General features: G+C 48.5%; 1 protein-coding gene across 1 annotated transcript; it reads right to left on the reverse strand.

The window, feature by feature from the left end:
* Positions 1-5,493: 5,493 nt before the first annotated feature.
* LOC122548252 (lysophosphatidic acid receptor 6-like) lies at positions 5,494-25,485 on the reverse strand. The gene is made up of 3 exons (XM_043686783.1): positions 25,400-25,485; positions 23,854-23,906; positions 5,494-6,820 (listed from the first exon to the last, which is right to left on the reverse strand). The coding sequence occupies exon 3, from the start codon at positions 6,793-6,795 to the stop codon at positions 5,692-5,694; it is 1,104 nt and encodes a 367-aa protein (XP_043542718.1). The 5' UTR covers positions 6,796-6,820; positions 23,854-23,906; positions 25,400-25,485; the 3' UTR covers positions 5,494-5,691.

Here is a 25,485-nt window from a genome sequence, read left to right on the forward strand (position 1 = left end):
GTGTATATGTTTGTGTTTGTGTATCTGTGTCTGTGTGTATGTGCATCTGTGTATGTGTGTGTGTGCGCTGTTTCTGTTGTGTGCCTCTGTGTGTGTCTGCGTGTGTGTGTCTGTGTGCATGTGTGTGTCTGTGAGTGTGAATGTTAATGTGTGCGTGTCTGTGTGTGTTTCTGTGCGTCTGTTGAGTGTGCGTGTATGCACGGTGTTGTGGGTAAACTCACCACAAATTACCTTTCATTTGGCTAATTATTAAGAAAGCTCACAGATAACCGAGGACTGAAACAATATTGCAAACTTTATTGCAAGTTGCAACCAAAATCAATCTGTGAAGTTAAACCTCACAACCCAACTTGGCGATTATCCAATTAAGGATGGAATCAGGCCAGGATGTCACCAACAGTGACTGTCTCTTCAAGTGTTCAGGTTTTGAACTTTATACAGTATAGTTCTTTGACGTTCCTGCTAAGGGAGGGTTCTGGTGTTGGATTCTTGTATAATGTCAAGCTTGTGATGTGACATAATTGATGATTCAATAGATTATCTCATCTCCAACATTGATTACACTTTCAGAGACCTCAAGTCTGTAGCCTGCCTCTTCGTCAGAAGTAATTCCTTTGAACCTTGTTACATTCGGGAATAGCTGCCTAAAACCCAGTTTTTCCTGCAATTAATTCCTCACATTCTCCGGCAGGACAGTCCTTGTCCTTTGTGGTAATGAAGCATCTAGTTTATCAAGCAGCTGTCAGAGCTGATTTGTTTCTGAAATCTCATTAAGACTTGGCTAATTGCTGTCAGTCTCCGTGTGAGAACTTGTTCCAGACAGAGTTATTGCTGGTTGCGCCAACCCATGAAGTTATTAAAATTATGAAGTTTACATCGTCACTGTGTGTGTGTGTGTTTGTGTGTGTGTGTGAGAGAGAGAGAGTGTGTGTGTGTATGTGTGTGAGAGAGAGTGTGTGTGTGCATGTGTACGTGAGTGTGTGTGTATGTGTCTATATGTGTGTGTGTGAACGTAGCCTTTCTGCAGGTCCCTACATATCTGTACCTGCAGAAGTACAGCTCGTTCAGGACCTGGGGAACGAAGCTTATCAGTCAATCATCATAATTCCTGATGAGGGTGGTTACAAGAAAAGAGCAGATTGTTGCAATATTCGAATCCCCATGGCATTGAGTGACAGCTACAGAAATGTTTTGAGGAACCGTTCCTGCATAAACACGTCCTCAGCCTCAGTGTGTGAGAATATGTGTGTGTGAGTGTGTAAGTGTGTGTATGTGTGTGTGAGTGTAAGTGTGTGTATATGTGTGTGAGAGTATGTGTGTGTGTGTCTGCCTATGTGGTTATGTGTGGGTGTGTTTTTGAATATGTGAGTCTTGATACAGATACAAAAATATACCCAGATACATGAGGATACTTGTGTGTGTGTGTGCATGCATATACTCTGTATTCTGTAAATGGACGCATTTGAGTGCGTGCGCGCGCACTGAGATGCATTGGTCAGGTGCACTTGTAAGCAGGCCTGTCTCTCACTGTCTCTATTCCCATGAAGTGAGCTCAGATAAGCACACCATGCAGTCTCACACCGTGGGTTCAAGCCTGTGCGTGTGTGAGTGTGAGTTAGCACATGCCGTCCGCACTCAGCCCACGAATATCCTCGTTGATACTGTCATCAGTTTGGAATCCCTCGGACAAACGCTTGATGCCGACACTACATTGGGAATGTTTAACCCAGAGGGAATGGGAACAGGGCGCCCAGTTGGGTTGTCAACTACGATCGTAATGGATAGCAGAGCAATCTCAAAGGGCTGAATGGCCTTCTGCTGCTCCTATCCTTTCCATGAATGGTGGGACAGGCCCTACTCCGGCTCAGGTTACCATTGCCCATTGTTGCCCTCTCCATTTTTTTAAGAAGCCCTTCCCCCATTAGGTCCTGACCAGGCCTTCCTCATACCTCTTGTTGGGTTAATTCTGAGCTCCTTCTCTTCCTAGTCATTACCCAATCTCGTCCAAAGCCGTAATTAATCTCTTCCCCTGCCCTTTCCCACCAGGCAGTCAGATTAAAAAACATCCCATTAAGGATGACTTCAGCTGAGGCGTGCGACGTTGGTGACTTTTCCTCTTGTACGCTAATAGTTGCGTACAGTACCCGTCAATAAGTCCCTTTGACCATTTAATAATTCACCGGTACCTTTCCCAATGTCATCTGTTGCACCCGGAGTGGTCTCCTCTACATCAGGGAGACAGGACACATTCTTGCGGATCATCTCTGGGACACCCACACCCACCAACCCCACCATCCTGTGGCTGAATGTTTCAACTCCCTCTCCCACTCCATCAAGGACATGCAGGTCCTTGTGGGCCTCCTCCACTGCCAAACCATTACCATCCAACGCCTGGAGGAGGAACGCCTCATATTCCGCCTTGAGACCCTGCAACTACACAGGATAAATGTGGATTTCAACAGCTTCCTCATTTCCTCTCCCCTCCACATTATCCCAGTCCCAAACCTCCAACTTGGCACCGCCCTTCAGACCCATCTATCACTGCCCCTCTCTAACCTATCACCTTCTCCCTCACCTTCATCCACCTATCGCTTTCCCAGCTACCTCCCCCAACCCCATCCCCTGCTATTTCTCAGCCCCAACCCACAAGCCTCATTTCTTATGAAGAGCTTATATGTCGATTCTCCTGCTCCTCGGACGCTGCCTGTCCTGCTGTGCTTTTCCAGCACCTCACTCAGGACTCCCTTTGACCCGTCAAAGCCCGCGCTGCTGAAAACACATGACTTCCCACGCAAGGCCCGTTTTCCCACATTAGGCCTTGAAAAAAATCTATGATATTTCGAGTGGCTCTTCCAACTACCTTTTTAAGGTTTCCCACCTCTACTACCTTCCCATCCCAGATTCCCACCGCCCTCTGACTGAGAATAGCGTCCCCTCAAGCCCCCTCTGAAACTCCTGCCCTTGTTATCGTTCTTTCAGGTCTGTGGATTTTACTAAAGCAGATTGCCACTGAGAACGTCTGCGCTGTAAGGTTTAATCTGTGGCTTGCGTTTGGCCTCAGTGCGTTATTTGTGCGGGGAATCGCTGCCGTGTGAGACAGCTCTCATCGATCCCGCCAGGCCCGCAAGCCTGTATTTTCCCATGGCTAATCTCCCTAGCCTGCACACCTCTGGACAATTGAGCATGGCCAATCCCCCCTGACCTGCGCATCTTTAGACTGTGAGAGGGAACCGGAGCACCCGGAGGAAACCCACACACAGACACGGGGAGGGCGTGCAAACTCTACACCGAAGGGTGGAATTGAACCCAGTTCCTGTCACTGTGTTAACTGCTGAGCCTATGAGTTTTTGAGTCTTCTTGCCAAAGAGAGCAATGGGAGGTGGGGGAGAGGGACTGGGTGCAGTGTCCTTGTGAATGCTTCGGGCCAACAGAGATAGATTCCTAGACAGATAGATCTCTCATTGACTGGGCCAGACCCCCTCAGAATACTTGAAGAAGGTAGCCTAGACCCTAACATTTTCTTATTGTAAAGGCAGTTGTGAAGTGGGTGTTGCAGGTGGGATGCAGCTGGTCAAACCTGCTCAGCTTCAAGCAAACCAGAATTTATTCCAACACTCCAGTTGAAACACAAACAAAACAAAACAGGATTCAAAATAAGTTAACTATAACCAACCCGCTGCAGCAACTTAACAAAGGCATCGCTCCAATCCAGTAATATCCCATAAACACACCCCTCAACAAAAAGGTAAGGTCAAACACAGTTTCATACAGGCAGGAGGGAGCAACATCCAGAGAGAGATCTCAGAGCCAAGGTCAGTCAGGAATCAGTCACTGAAATTGCAACGTTCCTGCACTCCAGCATCTCGGGACTGCTACAGCTGAACTCAACTAGAAAGCGCCTGGACTGGGTCAACTGGCCTCTCCCCTGCCGTGGCTAAACGTGGCTTTTCCCAGACCCCACGGCACCTCTGCCTTTACGATCTCTCTTAAGGGACAAAAAAAAAACCCAGGAATAAAACGACCTTGTTAAAGTGACAGCATGGTCACATATCGATCAGTCGGTGTTACAGGGAAAATGCAGGAAAGTGAGCGGGTGGAACCCTCAATCGGTTCAGCCGTGATCCTACTGAATGTTGGAGCAGGTTTGAGGGGCCGAATGGCCTACTCTTGTCCTCATATCTAATGGCAGGTTCGGAATGCTTATGAAGCAGACACTTGAGTTTGGAATTCACAAATATTTTCTTGTAAACTGTTAATCCAGGAGCACCACCTGCAAGGATTCATTAAGCATCGCTTTATTTTCTGAGATGGTAATTTCCACTCGAAGGTTTATCTTCATATCCCTTTCGTGTCTGCTCCACCTGCGGTGGATGGCACAGTGGTTAGCACTGCTGCCTCCCAGCACCCGCGGGTCCCGGTTTGATTCCAGCCTCGGACAGACAGGTCTGTGTGAAGTTTGCACATTCCCCCCCAGTGTCTGCGTGTGTTTGCTCCCCCGGTTTCCTTCCCCCAGTCCTAAACATGCGCCGGTTAGGAGAATTGGGCCCTCGCACCCGGAGACGAGTAGATTAGCTATGGGAAATGCAGGGTTATGGAAATGGGATGCACTTCGGAGGGTTGGTATTGACTCAATGGGCCGAATGGCCTCTTTCCACACTGTAGGAAATCAGTGTTGCCTTTCCAGGGACAGTTTAATGTGACTGAGAGGAGGGAACAGATTGCAAATCTGAAACTTGCAAGTGTTTTCATTGCAATTGTTCACAAGAAAAGCATTTTGTACAAAAGCAATTAAGATTCTTCATGAGAAGCTGAGAAGTGTAACAGTCCCCTGACATAGCAACACAGCAAGTATAACAAGAGAGTAAAGTCGGAAAATACTGGGAAGATGAAGCAGCTCCAACAGCATCTGGAGAAAGAGGATCAGAATTAACATTCACATCAAAGGTTATTGCTCCAGGTGTCAGTGTGTGTGAGAGAGACAGAGACTGTGTGTGTGTGAGTGTGTGTAAGAGTGCCTGTGCCTGTGTGTGTGAGAGTGTGTGCGTGTGTAAGAGTGCCTATGCCTGTGTGTGTGAGTGTGCGCATGTGTAAGAGTGCCTGTGCCTGTGTGTGTGAGAGTGTGTGCGTGTGTAAGAGTGCCTATGCCTGTGTGTGTGAGTGTGCGCATGTGTAAGAGTGCCTGTGCCTGTGTGTGTGTGTGCGCATGTGTAAGAGTGCCTATGCCTGTGTGTGTGAGTGTGCGCATGTGTAAGAGTGCCTGTGCCTGTGTGTGTGCGTGTGTAAGAGTGCCTGTGCCTGTGTGTGTGAGTGTGTGCGTGTGTAAGAGTGCCTATGCCTGTGTGTGTGAGTGTGCGCATGTGTAAGAGTGCCTGTGCCTGTGTGTGTGCGTGTGTAAGAGTGCCTGTGCCTGTGTGTGTGAGTGTGTGCGTGTGAGTGTGTGTGTGTTTGTGAGTGTGAGTGTCTCTGTATATACGTGTGTGTGTGTGTCTGTCTGTCTGAGTGTGTGTGTGTTTGTGAGTGTGAGTGTCTCTGTATATACGTGTGTGTGTGTCTGTCTGTCTGTCTTCGATGGAGTTGCCAATGTTGGCTGACACTTTGCCCAGTGCGCCCCTTCCTTCACCAAGCGCCCCACCCTCACCATTTCAGAGGCGACAGTTCAGGCAAAGGCAAGGTGAAGGAAGGCCTGGGCCCTCAGAGAGCAGCTTGACGTGACGATTTTGTCTCCGACGTCGCCTTTGTTCGAAAGCTGATTGTAGGCCCGTCGCCCCGGCAACACAAGCGCCTCCACTGGAAGGTGTTGCTGGTGAATGAGTAGACCACGGGGTCCAGGCAGCTGTTGAGGCTGGTCAGCGCCATGGTAACCCGCCGGGCCGAGTAGGTGAACTGGATGAGGCGGCAGCTGGACAGCACCCGAATCCGCCTCAGGGTGTGCACCAACTGGATGAGGTGGTAGGGCACGAAGCAAATGAGGAAGACCACCAGTACCAGGAGTACCGTGCGGAGGGCCTTTCGCTTCACCGTGTGCACCGACTCCTTGCCGACGGTGGGCTCCAGCAGCTTCTTGGCGATGAGGGGGTAGCAGACGATGATGACCACCAGCGGGATGAAGAAGCCAATGATGGCAGCCACAATACTGATCCCGGAGATGCGGCGGCCCCAGGACTTGGCGTTGAAGTTCTCCAGGCACGCTGTGTTGCCGTTGGGGAACCGGCTGGTCAGCGGCCCTCCGAGGCACAGGTAAAGCAGGATGGAGGCCAGCAGCAGCCAGATGAGGCAGCACGTGACCACGCGGTAGCGGGTTTTGCGCAGCCAAAGCGAGCGGATGGGGTGGACCACGGCGATGTAGCGGTCCACGCAGATGCAGGTGAGGAAGAGAGTGCTGCCGTACATGTTGGCGAAGAAGAGGGAGCCGGTGATCTTGCACGCCACCTCGCCGAAGATCCAGTCGTTCTCCAGGGCGTGGTAGACGATTTTGAAGGGGAGCAGAACGGTGAAGATGAGGTCGATCACGGCCAGGTTGATCATGAAGATGTCAGAGGGCGTGAACTCCCCCTTCTTCCTGAAGAGGTACCAGAGGACGCAGAGGTTGGAGACGGTGCCAAAGACAAACACCAGGCTGTACACCACGGGAAACAGGACATACTGGAAGTCGGCGCTGACCTGGCAGGAGTTTGTGTTGTTGGTGAGGTTGGCACTGCCTGTGGAATTGATATCCATTGGGGACGATGTGTATGATGCCCATCCCAGGGACCAGTCTCGCTGGGTCACAGTGGAACCAGTGTCAGCTGTCAGCATGTTTGGGTCAGTCGTGGCAAGGAATCTGAAATTATAATAACAAGAAGCAACAGAATTGCATTAGCATATGCGAATTTCGGTTTGAATCCAACAAAACATCTTTGTTATGCCACTAGAGTGCACTGGCCTTAATCTACACATTCCTTACATTGGGAGAAGACATTGGTGGGACAGTCTTCACAGGCTGAAGGGCCTTTTCATTTCTGTATGATTCAAACTGTCATAAAGTCATAGAGATGTACAGCTCAGAAACAGATCCTTTCGATCCAACCCGTCCATGCCAACCAGATACCCCAACCTAATCTAGTCCCACCTGCCAGCACCCGGCCCATATCCCTCCAAACCCTTCCTATTCATATACCCATCCAGATGCCTCTTAAATGTTGCAATTGTACCAGCCTCCACCACTTCCTCTGGCAGCTCATCTGGCAACATCCTTGTAAATCTTTTCTGAACCCTTTCAAGTTTCACAACATCTTTCTGATAGGAAGGAGACCAGAATTGCACGCAATATTCCAACAGTGGCCTAACCAATGTCCTGTACAGCCGCAACATGACCTCCCAACTCCAGTACTCAATACTCTGCCCACTAAAGGAAAGCATACCAAATGCCGCCTTCACTATCCTGTCTACCTGCGACTCCACTTTCAAGGAGCCATGAACCTTTATGCCTTGAAATTTGTGACCTCCCTCTTTAGAGCAAAACCCTGAGGAAACAGAAATCAAAGGACCTGGAGGAAGCTATTTGCTGTGCTTTTTTGATCAAACCAGAAGCTTATTTTTCGCTTCATTCTTTCACAGGATGAGGGCACCATTAGCTGGGCCCACCATTTATTGGCCATCCTTAATTGACCAGAGGGTTAATAAGACTCAAGCACATTACTGTAGCTCTGGAGTCACACAGCGTCATAGAGTCCTTCCACATGGGACAGGCCCTTCAGCCAAAACTGGTCCATACCGACCAAAATGGCCATCCATGCTCACCCCATTACCCTGCACTGGGCCCATACCCTTCTAATCCTTCCCTCTCCATGTATTTGTCCAACTGCCTCTTAAATGTTGTTGATGTACCCGCCTCAACCACTTCCGCTGGCAGCTTATTCCACCTGCGTACCACCCTCTGGGTAAAAATGTTACCCCCCCTCAGGTTCCCTTTTATTCTTTCCCCTCTCACCTTAACCTGATGCCCTCTAGTCCTCGATTCCCCAACCCTGGGGAAAAGGCTGAGAGTATTCACCCTATCCATGCCTTTCATGATCTTAGACACCTCTATAAGGTTACCCTTCAGTCTCCAAAGAAAGTATCTAGACCAAATCAGGTAAGGATGGCAGTTTCCATCCCTAAAGGGCATCAGGGAACAAGATGGATTTTTCCTGACAAACTGGTCAACATTAGATCCTTAATTCCACATTTTTTTAAGAATTGAATTCTAATTTCACCATCTGCCATGGCAGGACTTGCACCCACATCCTCAGAACGTTACCTGGGTCTCTGCGTTCGCGGGGAGAAAGTGAGGAACGCGGGATGCTGGAGATCGGAGCTGAAAATGTGTCGCTGGAAAAGCACAGCAGGTCGGGCAGCATCCAAGGAACAGGAGAATCGACATTTCAGGCATGAGCCCTTCATCAGGAAACGTCGATTCTCCTGCTCTCTGCATTAGCGGTCCAGCGATAATACCCCTCAGCCATCACCACCCCCCACCATTTGCTCATTCACGGGGATGTAGGTTTTTTTTTTAATTAGTTAACTAATTAACTCATAATTAAACAACTAATTCAGTCAATGTGAAGATTGTGAGCCAAGTGCTGAGAAGGTGGGATTGGAAGTGTGATGTGGTTATCTTGGACTGGTGCAGACTGAGTGTGCTGAAGGGAACTTTCACGTGCTGTAGCTCTTGCTGATGAATCTTCTTCATGCTTTTTCTCTCCCATGTTTTTGTTTTATTTCTGTTCGCATCTTTTCCCTTTTGCTTTCTCCCTCTGTCTGCCTTCCCGCCTGAATTTATCCACGTGAACCTCCCCTTCTGCTTTTTATTTTCACCTTTAAATTCCACAGGTTCTGAGGTTTTAATGAAAAACTAGCACCCGTTAACTCGTCGTATCAAAATCTCGAATGGCACGTGATAAAGAAAGGTTTTCCTCCTTCTCTTCTCTAAACCTCTCGCCTTCCACTTTAAAATGATGCCCCCTTGATATTGACCCTTTGACTAAGTTGCTATCTACTCCCTCTTAATCTTATCCAAGTCTGTCAGGTCCCCCCTCAATCTTCTATATGCAAAAATAACAACCTGAGCTTATCCAGCCTCCCTTAGTCACTAGACTGCTCCATCCCAGGCAACATCCTAGTGAATCTCCTCTGCTCGGATATCTCTGTGGTGACCAATACTGCACAGAGTACTTCCCACAGTGGCCTAACCAAAGTTCTGAACAGCTCCAATATAACCGCCCTGCCCTTATAACCTATACTCTAGATTAGAGTGGTGCTGGAAAAGCACAGCAGTTCAGGCAGCATCCGAGGAGCAGGAAAATCGACGTTTCGGGCAAAAGCCCTTCATTAGGAATACAGACAGAGTCCCCACCCTTCAGGCTTTCTGCCTATATTCCTGATGAAGGGCTTTTGCCCGAAACGGCGATTTTCCTGCTCCTCAGACCTAATCTAGATTCTGGTTTCCAGCATCTGCAATCATTGTTTTTACCTTATAACCTATACCGTGACTGATTAAGGTAAGTGTCCTACATGACTTCAAAATTACCCTATTAACCTGTCCAACCAGCTCCAGGGATCTGAGGACGAGCACTCCAAGATTAGATTAGATTAGATTACTTTACAGTGTGGAAACAGGCCCTTTGGCCCAACAAGTGCACACCGACCTGCCAAAGCGCAACCCACCCATACCCCTACATTTACCCCTTACCTAACACTACAGGCAATTTAGCATGGCCAATTCACCTGACCTGCACATCTTTGTGGGAGGAAACCGGAGCACCCGGAGGAAACCCACACAGAAACGGGGAGAACGTGCAAACTCCACACAGTCAGTCGCCTGAGGCGGGAATTGAACCCGGGTCTTTGGCGCTGTGAGGCAGCAGTGCTAACCACTGTGCCACCGTGCTGTTATTCATTGAGCACTTCCTTTTTTTGTTCCTTCTTCCAAAGTGCATCACCTTTAAATTCCACCTGCCAAAGATCTGCCCAACCCATTTATATCTTCCTATAACCAAACCTAGTTCATGGAATCCTCACTACATGGAAGGGGACCAAGCCTATGTTTGAGTCCAGATGACCTCAGTTGAAATCGTAGAATCCTTGCAGTGCAGAAAAAGGCCATTCGGCCCATTGAGTCTTCACTGACCCCTTCGAAGGGCATCCCATCCTCACCAGGCCATGGCTCATCCATCTAGTCTGCTCCTCTCTGGACAGGGCAAGGCAGTTTCTCACAGCCAGAGCACTCTAATCTGCACATCTTTGGACTACAGGAGGAAACCCACGCAGACACAGGAAGAGAACACACAAACGCCACACAGACAGCTGCCCGAGGCTGGAATTAAACCCAAGTCCCTGATGCCATGAGGTAGCAGTGCTAACCACTGAGCCACCATCCCAAATTTATTTCCCATGATGTCCATACAATTTCTTTTTGGAAGCATTGCTCACTTCCGACATACGAATGGCAAAGTGTTTCAGACAATTAACTGCAAAATGATTTCCCTTCAGAACAAAGGGGGACCAATTTAAGACCAACGTGAGGAAAGAACGTTTCTCTTGGGGGAATGAGTCTTTGGAATTCCCTTCTTGCCACAGAGAGCCGATGGAGGGAGGTTAGAGTCCTTGCATTTATTTAAGGCTGAGTTCAATTGATTCTTAATCAGTTGGGGAATGAAAGGTGACTGGGAAAAGGGAGGAAAATGGACACAAGGAATGTTGGATCAGCCATGCTCCCCTTGAACGGTGGGGTAGACTCGAGGGAGTCCAACACACTACTCCTGTTCCAATTTCTCGTGTTCTTTCCTGGTCTTATGGTCTCCTGCAAATCTTGTTGAAAACCTCAAATCTATAGTTTCCAAGTCTTTGGAAATAACGAGCAGCTTTGCCAACCTTCCATCGTGATTTTGTCCAAGTCTATGCAAACAACGCTCCATGTCCTTTGCTCCAACCTCTCCAGCCTGAATGTGTCTTAAAATGGACTCACTGTACAGCGATATATCCTGTTACTCCATCAGGAAGTAATCAAGGGAACCAAGAAAGCTAACGAAATGTTGGCGTTTGTGTCGAGAGTGTTGGAGTACAAGGATGCTGACGTTGTGCTGCAGTTATACAAAACCCACTTGGAGTACCAGTGAACAGATGAGGGCACCACACTTCAGAAAGAATATCTTGGCCTTGGAGGGAGCCCAGGACAAGAATGATACCTGGGCTTCAGGAATTAAGCTGTGAGGAGGATTTGCACAAATGAGGCCAGTTTTCTCGGAGAATTTAAAAGGTTACGGGGTGATCTGATCGGAGCCTTCAAGATACTTGAGGGGCAGGCAGCATTGAGGAGGTGGGCAGGTTGCGGAAGGATTTGGACTGGTTAGGAGGGTGGGCAAAGAAGTGACAGATGGAGTACAACATGGGAAAGCGTGAGGTCATGCACTTTGGTCAGAAGAATAGAGACATGGGTTGTTTTCTAAATGGGGAGAAAATTCAAAAGTCTGAAGTGCAGAGACTTGGGAGTTCTAATCCAGGATCCTCTCAAGGTAAATTTGCAGGTTGAGTCAGTAGTTGGGAAGGCAAATGTAATGATGCATATTTTGAGAGGACATGAAGATAAGAACAGGGATGTATTTCTGAGGCTCTATAAACCACTGGTCAGGCCACATTTGGAGTTTTGTGCGCAGTTTTGGGCCCCATATCTCAGGGAGGATGTACTGGCCCTGGAGCGTGTTCAGAGGAGGTTCGCAAGAATGGTCCCAGGAATGAAAAGCTTAACGTACAAGGAACGTTTGAGGACTTGGGGTGGCACGGTGGCTCAGTGGTTAGCACTGCTGCCTCACAGCACCAGGGTCCCAGGTTCAGTTTGCACATTCTCCCCATATCTATGTGGGTTTCCTCCGGTTTCCTCCCACAGTCACAAAGATGTGCAGGTTAGGGTGAATTGGCCGTAGTGTTAGGCACATTAGTCAGAGGGAAATGGGACTGGTTGGGTTACTCTTTGGAGGGTTGGTGTGGACTGGTTGGGCCGAAGGGCCTGTTTCGACACTGTAGGGAATCTAATCTATATTCGATGGAGTTGAGAACGATGAGGGAGGATCTAATTGAAACATCCAGAATAACAAATGGCCTGGAAGGAGAGGATGTTGGGAAGATGTTCCCATTGGGAGGAGGGACTAGGACCCGAGGGCACAGCCTTAGAGTAAAGGGAAGAGCTTTTAGAATGGAGATTCTTCTTCAGCCAGAGAGTGGGGAATCGATGGAATTCACTGCCACAGAAGGCTGTGGAGGCCAGGTCATTGAGTATATTTAAGACTGAGAGAGAGAGGTTCTTGAGTATCAAGGCAATCCCGGATTACAGGGAGAAAGCGGGAGAATGAAGAAGGGCCTGTGCCCGAAACGTCGAATCTCCTGTTCCCTGGATGCTGCCTGACCTGCTGTGCTGTTCCAGCAATAAAGTTTCAAGGTTGAGAAACTTATCAGCCATGATTGACTGGCGGAGCAGAATCGATGGGCAGGAAGGCTTAATGTTTGCTCTTATGTCTCCTGTCTCATTAACAGCAAAAGACAGAGATAAACCATTTCCACTGGTTGGAGGTTGTAGAGCTCAAGGGCATCGTCTGAGAATTTAAACCGGACTGTTCAAGAGAGATGTTAGGAAGGACTTCTGCACTCACAAAGGATGGTAGAGGTTTGAACCTCTCTTACATAACTGGCTGCGTTAGTTAACTTCACATCTGAGATCAATATTTTGGTCAGTGTGGGTAGGTTTGAGCCGAAGGGCCTATCCGACTCAATGACTCTACTCCTTTCATGAAACAAAGGTATTTAAGGGATATGGTGTTAGGCCACAGATTAGCCACTGAGTAGTGGAATAGGGCCAAGAGGCTTACTTCTGTTCCCATCAAAGAAAATCGATGATATGCATCCAACACATTCAGGGTTGTGCAAATAGCTTTCGGCGTGCCTTGGCAAACACAAAGCTTCCTAGCTTTCCGTTGTCTTTTCGTTACTCTGTTGTGGTGTATGGTTGTACCGGCAAAGCCCAGTATCTGTTGCCCATCTCTTCATCGCTTGTGGGAAGCTACTGGTGAGTCATCTTGCTTGAGCTGCTGCTGGGTGTACTTTTAGGGAGGGAGTTCTGGGATTTGCAGCCAGCGACAATGAAAGAGTCGGGGCGGTGCGTGACTCAGAGGGGGATCTGCAGGCGGTGTGCCCACTGCCCTTGTCTTACGAGCTGGCAGAGTAGGTGGAGTTTGGTAAGTGTTGCCCATTGGTTGAAGTGTCGGAAATGCACCTTGCACAGCACTGCACACAGCTCTCACTGCATGTTGGCGTCGGTGAGAGATAACCTTTTTTAATAAGTGTATATTATTCATTTAAAAAGTCTTTATTTATATACATAGTCACCAGAGCAGTTCGATTCAGTCGGTGGGTGACAATTGGGCTCATGATAAATGACATAATACCTGCATCCCCACTCTAAGTGATTAAAGACTTAACAGCAATCTCGGTTTATTCAATACATCACATCAGTTGTATGGCACTTTGATCCTTTCACTGTAAATTCTGACTCCTTTAACCCTGTCCCACCTGGCAAAGGAGCGGTGCTCTGAAAGCTAGGGCTTCCAACTAAACGAGGTCAATTCCTGGAATGGCGGGACTATCTTACGCTGAAAGATTGGAGCGACTGAGCTTGAGTTTAGAAGGCTGAGAGGGGATCTGGTTGAGACGTATAAGATTATTAAAGGATTGGACATTCTGGAGGCAGGAAGCATGTTTCCGCTGATGGGTGAGTCCCGAACCAGAGGACACGGCTTAAAAATAAGGGGTAGGCCACTTAGAAAAGAGTTGAGGAGAAATGTCTTCACCCAGAGAGTGGTGGGTGTATGGAATGGTCTGTCCCAGAAGGCTGTGGAGGCCAAGTCTCTGGATACTTTCAAGAAAGAGATGGATAGAGCTCTTAAGGATAGTGGAATCAAGGGGTATGGGGATAAGGCAGGAACAGGATACTGATTGAGGATGATCAGCCATGATCATAATGAATGGTGGTGCTAGCTCGAAGGGCAGAATGGCCTACTCCTGCACTGACTGTCTATTGTCTAAACCTGTTGGACCATAACCTGGTTGTCGGGTGATTTTTTTTGTCCACCCCAGTCCAACACCGGACCCTCCACATCAAGCAGTGTTTAGCCACTCCAGGCTAGGGATGGAGGGGGAGGGAGGCCTATTCCATCATACTCCTGCCATGTGTCTTGCGTATGGTGAACTGCTGGGGAGTCGGGGATAACTCTGTATTCAGAACTACAGTCATTACGTAGCTGCGTGGTTCAATTTCTGGTTGATAGGGCGAAGCGAAAAGTTGATAGTAGGTGGAATTCAGCACTGAGTGCCAATGTTTTCCCATATTACTGTTTGTAAAATCTCTTGCTCTTGTATCAAGCTAGCACAAAACGCAGCTCAGAGTCTCTGCCTTGGCTACAAGCTTCCAATGGTGTCATGTTTATTTGAATTCTTGGAACCTTTGCTACATTCTGTAGCACACCTTGTCTTCAAAGCCTTGCGAGCAGCGTGTAAATAAACTACCTCCACCCACCCACGTCTCCATCAATTCCTGACAGAGCTCAGTCAGGTTGGTTAAACATACTCAGCATTCCCCGCTTATCCCAGGATCGGGAAATTTTCCCCTGCCCAGAAAGAGGCCGTTTCACTCAAAGGCTGGCTTGCCCCAGCTCTCTGAATGAGCAACTCGCTTATTGCCAATAACCGCCATCATCTTCCTCTAATTGCCCGCGCTATGCCCTTTCTGATGACAGTCTGGCTCCCCTTCAGCAGAGTTTGCATCTCGTCTCATCGTTGCTCAGGTTGAGACGAGACAACCTTCCTCCCCATCGTAAGACCATAACAGCAGAAACGGAGGCCATTCAGCCCGTCCAGTCTGCTCAGCCGTGCAACAAAATCGTGGCTGATCCGACAATCCTCGACTCCGCGTTCCCTTGTGGTCCTCACTTCCCTTCCTCGTTCAAAATCTCAGCCTTGCGATCGATCCTCCTGCTGTATTAATCCCCACCTCTTTCACTGGGGTCCGCGCCCGCGCGCTTCCCTCCACTTCACCCGACAAAGGAGCGGCGCTCCGAAAGCTTGTGATTTCAAATAGACCACAACCTGGTGTCACGTGACTTTGTCCACCCCAGGCTAACGCCAGCAGCTCCACAACACTGTGGGCTGGCTAATAGCACCTTCCTTGTGTACAGTGTAATGAAGTGGCTCTGAGGAGTCAGGGAATGACAGCACATAAGGTGAAAAATATTGACTTAATACCTCAGCAACAGCTCTAATTAAACTTTCTCTTCCTTTTACGGCCCATTTACTATTCATATGCTATAAAAACATTTTGGCGTTCCCTTTAATATTGGCCAAGTTTCTATTTGCATCCACTGAGTTCATTTGCTTTTCATTTCCTCTCTGAACCTTCAGTCTGGTTCTCCATTGTATAACCTATGTGGCATTTACCAAGATTATATCTCACCTTCTTCATGTAAATCTCTATCTTTTGTGTCATCCAGGGTCGTATCCATTTGTTTACACCCCTTAATTAGTAATATAGTGATATGGTGGTTCGCACTGCTGCCTCACAGCGCCAGTGACCCGGGTTCGATTCCAGCCTCGGGCGACTGTCTGTGTGGAGTTTGCACGTTCTCCCCGTGTCTGCGTGGGTTTCCTCCGGGTGCTCGGGTCTCCTCCCACACTCCAAAGATGTGCAGGTTAGTGGGATTGACTGTGCTAAATTGCCCTTAGTGTTCAGGTTAGGTGCATTAGTCAGGGGTAAATGGAGGCTGGGGGCAATGGGTTTGGTTGGGTTACTCTTGGGAGGGCTAGTGGGAGGCCGAAGGACCTGTTTCCACTCAGTAGGGATTCTAATTCTAAACTGTGCCCAATGTACCTGAAAGTCACCCATCGCTCAGAGATTGCAAGATTTTGATTCAGGTTATATTCAGCCAAGATCAGGGTTGGCTTTCACCCATTACTCTGGATTGTTCCTTGCCCTTTTTCATAGCAAATCTAAAACATATGATAGAATGATCACTGTCCCCTAAACATTGCCCCATTAGCATTTGATACACTGGGGTGTTGACTATAAGGAGAGGGAAGTTACGCTGCAGCTTTATGGAACTCTAGATAGGCCACACTTGGAACATTGTGTACAGTTCTGGTCACCCCACTATCAGAAGGGTGTGGATGCTTTGCAATGGGTTCAGAAAAGGTTTACCAGGATGTTGCCTGGTGTGGGGAATTTTAGTGATGAAGATAGGTTGGATAGACTGGGTTTGTTTTCACTAGAATGTAGGAGGTTGAGGGGTGACCTGATAGAAGTTTATAAGATGGCGAATGGCTAGAGGGCAAAATATGAGGATGTATCCCAGGGTGGAGGTGTCAATAACCTAGGGGACACAGGTTCAAGATGCGGGGCGGGGGGGGGGGGGGGGATGATGTTTAAAAGAGATGTGCGAGGCAAATGTTTTTCACACAAAGAGTGGTGAGTGCCTGGATCGCGCTGTCAGAGGATGTGGTGGAAGCTGACACAACAGCAGCGTTCACATGAACGAACACATGAATATGAAGGGAATAGAGGGAAATAGATCGTGAAGGCAGTTTTAGTATGGAAGCGCAAAATGTGTCAGCGCAGGCCTGGAGGGGCCGAAGGGCCTGATCCTGTACTGTATTGGGTTTCCTTCACAGAATTGCAGAATTGTTAGAGTGCAGATGGCGGCCATTTGGCCCATGTTCCTTGTCTGAGCTCATTAGATGAGCATCATAACCAGTCCCACTCTCCTGGCTTTTCCCCTGTGTATTACTACTATCCAAACAGCCATCCAATGCCCCTTTTGGATGGTTCAATTGAAGCTGCCTCCACCACATTTCCAGGCAATGCATTCCCGACCCGGGCTACTCGCTGCGAGAAAAGCTTTTACCTCAAATCACCCTTATTTGGTTTTCACATCACTTTAAGTCTCTGCCCCCTCTCGTACATTTTCCCCTTTGAGTGCAGGAACAGCTTCTCTCTCTCTCTACCCTGCCCAGACCCTGCTCATGATTTTGAAAACCTCTACCAGATCTCCCTCTCAGCCTTCTTCTCTCTGAGGAGAACAGTCTCAACGTCTTCAATCCCTGGACCCATTCTTGACAATGGCTGACTGCACTTTCTCTGTTTCTCTCTCTGTCTCCCTCCGATGCGTTCAGGTCTTTCCTATCATGTGGCGCCCACAGTACTCCAGCTGAGGTCCAACAGGCGTCTTATACAAGTTCAACATCTCTTCTTTGCTCTTGCTCTCAATGCCCGCCTCAATAAAGCCAGGAGCACTGCGTGCTTTATTAACTGGTTCTCTTCATCTGTTCTGCCACCCTCAATGAGTTGTGCACGTGGCTTGGGTTGTTCTCTCTGGAGTGACAGACATTGGTGGGAGACAGGGTTGAAGTCGGTAAAATGATGAGCTGCACAGTTAGGGTTGGTGGGTCAGAATACTTTTCTCCCCCAGAGTTGGAAAATATAATACTGAGGTGGGGGCAGGCATTTTAGGTGAGAGGCAGACAATTCAAAGGAGGGGACAGTTTTATTTTTACACAGAGAGTGGTAGGTGTCTGGAATGCACCGCTATGGGGTGGTGGTGGAGGTAGATACAGTAGGGGGCATTTAAGGGGCTTTTAGTTAAACGCATGAACATGCAAGGAATGGAGCAAGAAGGGACTGGTTTAATTTGGCGTCACGTTCTGCCCAACATTGTAGGCCAAAGGGCCTGTTCTGTGTTCAAAACATAACAAGCTCCCCCTGCTCCTGCACCGTCTTTAGAATTTTATCTCCTATTTAATGTTGCCTTTCAAAGTTCCTCTCAATAAAATGTGTCAACTCACATCTCTCAATCCACCATCTGATTTCAAAATTCCAGGTCCCCTCTCCTAGGCTGCGAAACACATACTGCTGTCGGATATTTTCTTGAATGCCACCCCGTGAATTCTTGCCCATCTTTGCACTTATCACCACTTCCACCTGAGGCTATATTCCAATCATCAAACTTCCCCCCAATGTCTCCCACACGTGACCACTACTTTTCTCATTCCTATGCCTACATTTTAGATTAGATTCCATACAGCGTGGAAACAGGCCATTTGGTCGAACAGGTCCACACCAACCCACCCATACTCATTTCCCTCTGACTAATGAACCTATCACTAGAGCGCGGCCAATTCACCTGCACGCCTTTGGACTGTGGGAGGGAATCAGAGCACCCAGAGGAAACCCACACAGCCAGTCACCCAAGGCGGGAATCGAACCTGGGTCCCTGACACTGCGAGGCAGTCGTGCTAACCACTAAGCTACCATGTCCCTTTAAATTTGGAAAATGATTCTCTCTGAACATAACAATGAAAAGAAGGATTTTCCCTTCTCCGTCCCTCTGCTGATCCATGCCCTTCTCATTACCTTGTAGACTATTCCAATACAAGTTTATATTTGCATAATTAATGATCTCCTTTAATGCTCCTCTTGAAATCTTGTACCGCTCTCTAATCTCTTTGCAAATTTGTTTTTCCACTTCCTTCCCGTCAATTAGAGGCTTATAGATTCCAAAGTGCAATGTAATTGTGGTGTTTTTGTGGAAATGTGTTGTGCCCCGCCCAGCTTCTGGAGTAGGCAGCTCAGAAAGGGGACTCCAGCACTGCACCCAGATCCTGTACAATTCAGCTCTGCCCAATTTGAACACGGATCACTAACTTCAGACTCTACCCTGCTCGCTGCCACTCTGCGGAACCCACAGCGTTATCTTAATCACACTGTCCAACGTGATCTAAAATGCATGCATGGTGCTTCAGTGGCTAGCGCTGCTGCCTCACAGTCCAAGGGCCCAGGTTCGATTCCAGCCTTGGGTGATGTCGTGTGGAGTTTGCACATTCTCCCCGTGTCTGCGTGGGTTTCCTCCCACTGTCCAAAGACGTGCAGCTTGGGGTGGATTGGCCACACGAAATAGCCCATAATGTTAGGTGCATTAGTCAGGGGGAATGGGTCTGAGTGGGTTACTCTTCGGAGGGTCGGCGTGGACTTGTTGGGCCGAAGGGCCTGTTTCCATACTGTAAATAATCTAATCTAATGGCCTGCTTCCACACTGGTGGGACTATGCTTGCGACGTATACAATGATGAGGGCACACAGTCAGGCTCTATTCTCCTTGACGGAGTTATAAATGACCAAGGGGGAGGAGGGCTGGGAGAAAAAGCTTTTGTACTCAGAGGTTGAAGGAAATCTGGAACTCCCTGCCCGTAACGGTGGTACAAGCAGAAGGAACAAAGAACAACACAGCACAGAAACAGGCCCTTCGGCCCACCAAGCCTATGCTGACACACCACACCCTTCCAAACTAAAAACCTTTTGTCTCTACACTGTCCATATTTTTCTATTCCCTGCCTATGCGTGTTTCTGTCAAGCTTCCTCTGAATTGTAGCTAATGTATCTACTTCTATCACACCCCCCACCCCCCCCCCACCCAAGACTGCATTGTACTCACCACCCTCTGTGGTAAAAGCCTTACCTCTCCTATCTCCTTTAAAGGTTAGCCCCTTCCCCTTAAACCCGTGTCCCCAAGTATTTGATATTTCGAACGCGGAATCGGAAATTGCTGGAGAAATCTCAGCAGGGTCTAGCAGCATCTGCGAGAGAGAAAGCTGAGGTAACATTTCAGGTCCGGTCACCTTTCTCCAGAACTGTTCTTCCAACCTGCCACGTTCTCCCAGAAATGTTTGGTTTTGTCCCTGATTTCCAGCATCCACAGTTCTCTTCAGCTGTATTGACGCTCCTACCCTGGGAGCAATAGACTCTGCCCATCCGATCTACCGGTGCCCCTCATACGTTTGTAAATTTCTATCAGGTTGCCCCTCGCCCTTCAATGTTCGAGAGAGAGCAAGCCAATCTCTCCACAGAGTTAATACCCTCCAAGCCATCCTTGTAAACAGAGGCTCTGAAGAACGGTTACTGACCTCGAAACATTAACTCTATTTCTCTCTCTGCAGATACTGCACAGTTTCTCCAGCAATGCTGGAGAATGTGGGCGTCACTGGGCAGGGTGCACCACCCATCCCGAGTTGCCCAGAGGGTCGTTAAGAGTCAACCATGTGCGTCTGGAGTCACGTGTAGGCCAGACCAGGTAAAGATGGCAGTTTCCTTTCCCCTAAGGGCAGTACGGTGGCTCAGTGGTTAGCACGGCTGCCTCCCAGTGCCAGGGTCCCAGGTTCGATTCCTGCTTCGGGCAGACTATCTGCATGCAGTTTGCAAAATCTCCCCTGTGTCTGGGTGGGTTTCCTCCCACAATCCAAAAATGTGCAGATTGGATGAATTGACCATGTTAAACTGCCCCGTAGTGTACAGGGATGTGTAGGCTAGCTGCATTAGTCAGTGGTAAATGTAGAGCAAAAGCTTCTGAGTGGGTTGCTTCTTTGGAGACGCGGACTTGTTGGGCTGAAGGGCCTATTTCCACGCTGTAGGGATTCTATTCTAGGACACTATGAAAGTGACATGTGCAGACATTTAAACTGGTGTCACAATATTGCCATTCTCAATTCCCTTTTACCAATCACATACTGTCAGTCTGACCAGCTGTGCTCTTGCTGCGTAAGGGCCTGTCCTTGTCCGCCCATGAGCAGCTGCCTAACTTTTGCAATCTTTCAGGCTTTCAAAGCTGCCCATGATTTGAAAGGAGGTTGCTAATTTGTGGTCAGGGCGGCTCCCATTTTCACACTCTGCCAGTTAATGGTGATGCCATCTATTTGACCTGGGTGACCTTTCTGCACTCAGCGCTGTCAGCAGTGTTAAGTATTTCCCCTTTATCTCGCAGCTGGTGTCTCTGCTGCCTTTAACATTACATTCACACCGATTGCTCCATTTCCTTCCAATGAAGGCATTGGCATTCCGTCAGAGGGAGCCAGGAGATAGCAAGGGTTGCAGATGCTGGAGAGTCAGAGTCATTAAAGGCACCCCTGGTCAGGCAGCATCTGAGGAGCAGGAGAGTCTACATTCCATTAGGACTTGGGAGGGGGAAGGGAGCTGAGGCATAGATGAGGGGGGTTGGGGCAAGGGGAAAGGTAGGTGGGATGGCGATAGGTGGGTGAGGAAAGGAGGTGATTGTGATGGGTTGGTGGGAAACGTGGAGCAGAGAGGTGGGAAGGAAGATGGCCAGGTCAGATGTCCAGTCGGAAGATTGGATCTGGGATGGGGTGGGGGATTTGGAAACTGGTGAATTTGGTTGGAATCTCAGCCATGCTTTTTGTCCCAGGAGAGGATTCCTATTCTCATTCCGAGGTCATGCAATGCCCACGTCCTTTTGTTTTGGGGATCAGCTTGACTTTTGTTCCACAACCAGATCTAATTCCCTTACGGAACGTGGGCAATGTCTCGGAGTCGAGTGGAGATGTTCAGAAGGTTCAAGGCTATGTTCACCTCCCAGGTAATTCCGGGGGCTACCGTAGGGAATTTTGAAACAAAACACAATTCACAGGATGTGAGCCTCACTGGGCAGGATGCACTGCTCATCTCGAGTTGTCCAGAAGATTGTTAAGGGTCAACCATATGGGTCTGGAGTCACGTATAGGCCAGACCAGGTAAACGTGGCAGTTTTCTTCCCTAAAGGACATTAGTTAAAAGATGGGTTTTCTCCCTGACAAACAGCAATGATCATTAGAGTGATAGAGCTGTACAGCACAGAAACAGACCCTTCAGTCCAACTTGTCCATGCCAGCCAGATATCCTAAGCCAATCTAGTCCCGTTTGCCAGTACTTGGCCCATATCGCTCTAAACCCTATTCATGTACCTATCCTGATGCCTTTTAAGATCATTGTACCAGCCTCCACCACTTCCTCCAGCAGCTCATTCCAAACACGTACCACCCTCTGCGTGAAAATATTGCCCCTCACGTCCCTTTTGTATCTTTCCCCTCTCACCCAAAGAGTTCTGGACTCCCCCAACCCAGGGGAAAGACTTATCTATTTACCATATTCGTGACTTTATAAACCTCTGTAAGGTCACCCCTCAGCCTCTGACGCTCCAGGGAAAACAGCCCCAACCTGTTCAGCCTCTCCCCACAGCTCAAACCCTCCAACCCCAGCAACAACCTTGTAAATCTTTTCTGAACCCTTTCAAATTTCACAACTTTCTTCCTACGGGAGGGAGACCAGAGCTGTACCTATAAAGAAGCACTTGGATGATACTAAGGGAAAATTATAGAATTCCTCTCCAAGGGAGATTTAAATGGGCCAATTCTATCCCCTAATCATTTGTGTATACTCGCTGATATTCTTATTTATGTTTCTCCTTCCTATTCAAAGTGACCTTTAATACTTTATCCTAATACATATCCCATGTAATGTGTCAAACAGAAATTAAACAATTCCTCAAGTGCAGTTTAATTATTGTTTAAACAGGCTATTTTTCCCAATCTCATTCCTTTCCCCCCAAAAATTAAAAGTTATTCTGACCACCCCCCTCGCCTTCTAACTATTTATATCGTAACAGACTCGAAACATTCTCACTACTTTCAACTTCCTGAGAGTCAATCACGTATTGAAACTTGCTTGATGACCTTCCCAAGATTTTGTTAGAACAATTCAGACATTTGTCTCGGCCATCAGAAAATTGGAGTCAATTTCGATTTGGTGTGACTGCGGGAGCACCATTAACATTAGAACCAGCATGTCAGGAAGGCTAAATAAACCAGATAACAATGAGTGAGCGATGGTGACTGAAAGCTAGGCAGCTGGGTTTTTCATGGAGAATGGGCCCGGTGGCTCAGTGGTTAGCACTGCTGCCACACAGCACCGGGCTCGCAGGTTCGATTCCAGCCTCGGGCAACTGTCCGTGGGGAGTTTGCACATTTTCCCCAGTGTCTGTGTGGGTTTCCTCCCACAGTTCGAAGATGTGCATGTTAGGGAGTATTGACGATGCTGAAGTTGCCCCATAGCATCCAAGGATGTGTAGGTTCATGGGTTAGCCATGGGAACCGCAGCATTTGAGAGAAGGGGTGGGTCTGGGAGGAGTGGTCTTCAGAGGGACAGTGTGAGCTTGATGGGTCAAATGGCCTGCTTCAACAGTATAGGGATTGTACAAAGCTCCCTTAATCTCCACTTTAGTCAGTGAATTCTGATGAAATGAAGTTTATAGCCCTCAGGAAATTCTAGACCAGGGTATCTCGCCTGATTTTGTTTTATCAAAATTCAGATAAAGTCACTGAACGGCTTCGGGAAGGTCAGTGGTGAAGCAGCAATGTCACTGGGTTAGTAATCCATGCAGGTGTTTGGGAGCATTGAACACCTACAGTGTCAGGGCAGGCCAATCCAGTCAATACCAACTCTGCAGAAACCACCTAGATCCACCCTATCCCTGCATTTCCCAAGGCTAAACCACTCCACCTACACCTCCCTGGACAACTTAGCATGGCCATTCCACCCTAAGCTGCACATCTTTGGATAGTGGGTAGAAATTGGAATGAACTGACACAGACATGGGGAAGAACGTGCAAACTCCACACAGAGAGTCACCCAACAGTGAAATCGAACCCGTGTCCCTGGCGCCGTGAAGCAGCAGCGTTAACCACTGAGCTGCTGTGCCACATGGGCCTGAATCCAGCCGCGGAACCGAGTTTGTTTACAAAAGCTCCGGAATTAAAAGCCAGCCACTGGCGATCACTGTTTGGAAAAGCCACCCGGTTCAGTGAAGGAAATCTGTCCGACCTTGTGCAGTTTGGACCTGGCACACGACTCCAGCTCCCCCCACCTACCCCCCCCCCACCCTAACCCCCCCTCACCCTCCCCAGTGATGCGGTTGCCGCTTACCTGAGCAAATAGATGGGCGACCGGTTCTGGCCCGAGCCTCTGGCATCCAGGTCCTACCAACAAATGAAGGAAAGAACATTCTGTCACCACTTCCCTTTTGCAAATGCTGAGGTTTGCTACTTTAGTCACAAGCGAGTGACGGAAGACACATTGCAAGGCCAGGCTGAGAGAACTCCCCAACAGCCTTCTGAAAACTACAGATTACACACTCGAATCAGTTCGACCGCACATGAATTCGCCATGCTAAATTGTCCATTGTATCCAGGGATGTGCAGGTTAGGATGGATTAGCCATCCTAAATTGCCCCATTGTGCCTGGAGATGTGTACGTTGGGTGGATTGTCCATGATAAATTGCCCATTGTGCCTGGAGATGTATAGGTTGGTCAGGATTGGCCATGCTAAATTGCCCATTGTGCTTGGAGATGTGTACATTGGGTGGATTGGCCATGATAAATTGCCCATTGTGCCTGGAGACGTATAGGTTGGTCGGGATTGGCCATACTAAAGTGTCCATTGTGCTGGAGATGTATAGGTTGGGTGGATTGGCCATGCTAAATTGCCCATTGTGCCTGGAGATGTATAGGTTGGGTGGATTATCCATGATAAATTGCCCATTGTGCCTGGAGATGTATAGGTTGGGTGCATTGTCCATGATAAATTGCCCATTGTGCTTGGAGATGTATAGGTTGGGTGGATTGGCCATGATAAATTGCCCATTGTGCCTGGAGATGTATAGGTTGGGTGGATTGGCCATGATAAATTGCCCATTGTGCTTGGAGATGTGTGCATTGGGTGGATTGGCCATGCTAAATTGCGCATTGAGCCTGAAGATGTGTAGGTTGGTCGGGATTGGCCATACTAAAGTGTCCATTGTGCTGGAGATGTGTAGATTGGGTGGATTGACCATAGGAAATGTGGGGTTATAGGGCCTGGGTGGGAAGCTCTTCGGAATGTTGTTGGGCCAAATGGCCTGTTTCCCAATTCTCTCGGTGAGGTAAAGCCCACAGCAACTGAAGGAGGCCATTCAGCCCGTCAAGTTTGTCCCACCATTCAACATGGCTGACCTGCGCTTCCTCAACTCCACTTTTCCTGCCTTCCTCCCCTTGACCCTCGATTCGTCCACTGATTCAAATCCTGCCATTTTCATTCTCGCAGGCCGTCTGCATCGACCTGCAGGCTTTTCACTCACTCCCGGCCTCCCCACCCATCTTTCTGCCAATTCACACATTCACTTCCCTCAGCCGAGTCACTTGTTATTTCTATGTATCACAGAGCAAAAACAGTGGGTTTCGGGACAAATCCCCTTCCCTCAAACCCGACCAGCTTCCAAAGCATCTTCGAGACGACCAACGCGAGTTTCTCCGGAACTTCCTGCGTTTGCACTTTCACAGTTCTGTCCCTTTCTCCACTTGGAGACGGCAGTGGCTCATTTGTCCAAAAACTCACACTCTCCCCTCCACCCCAACAGCAAGAGACAGCGATGGGCAGTCGCCTGAGTTGCAGTGACAGTCCGTTCCCGAGACATACAGAAATAAAATGACTCACCTGTAACCTGTGTCTTCAGAGATCTTTTGCGATGCGGTGGAATCAGGATGGATTGTGGAGTCTCTGAAGTTCTTTCTCAAAAGACT

This window comes from Chiloscyllium plagiosum, unplaced genomic scaffold (assembly GCF_004010195.1).
Source record: "Chiloscyllium plagiosum isolate BGI_BamShark_2017 unplaced genomic scaffold, ASM401019v2 scaf_75, whole genome shotgun sequence".
Classification (NCBI taxonomy): domain Eukaryota; kingdom Metazoa; phylum Chordata; class Chondrichthyes; order Orectolobiformes; family Hemiscylliidae; genus Chiloscyllium; species Chiloscyllium plagiosum.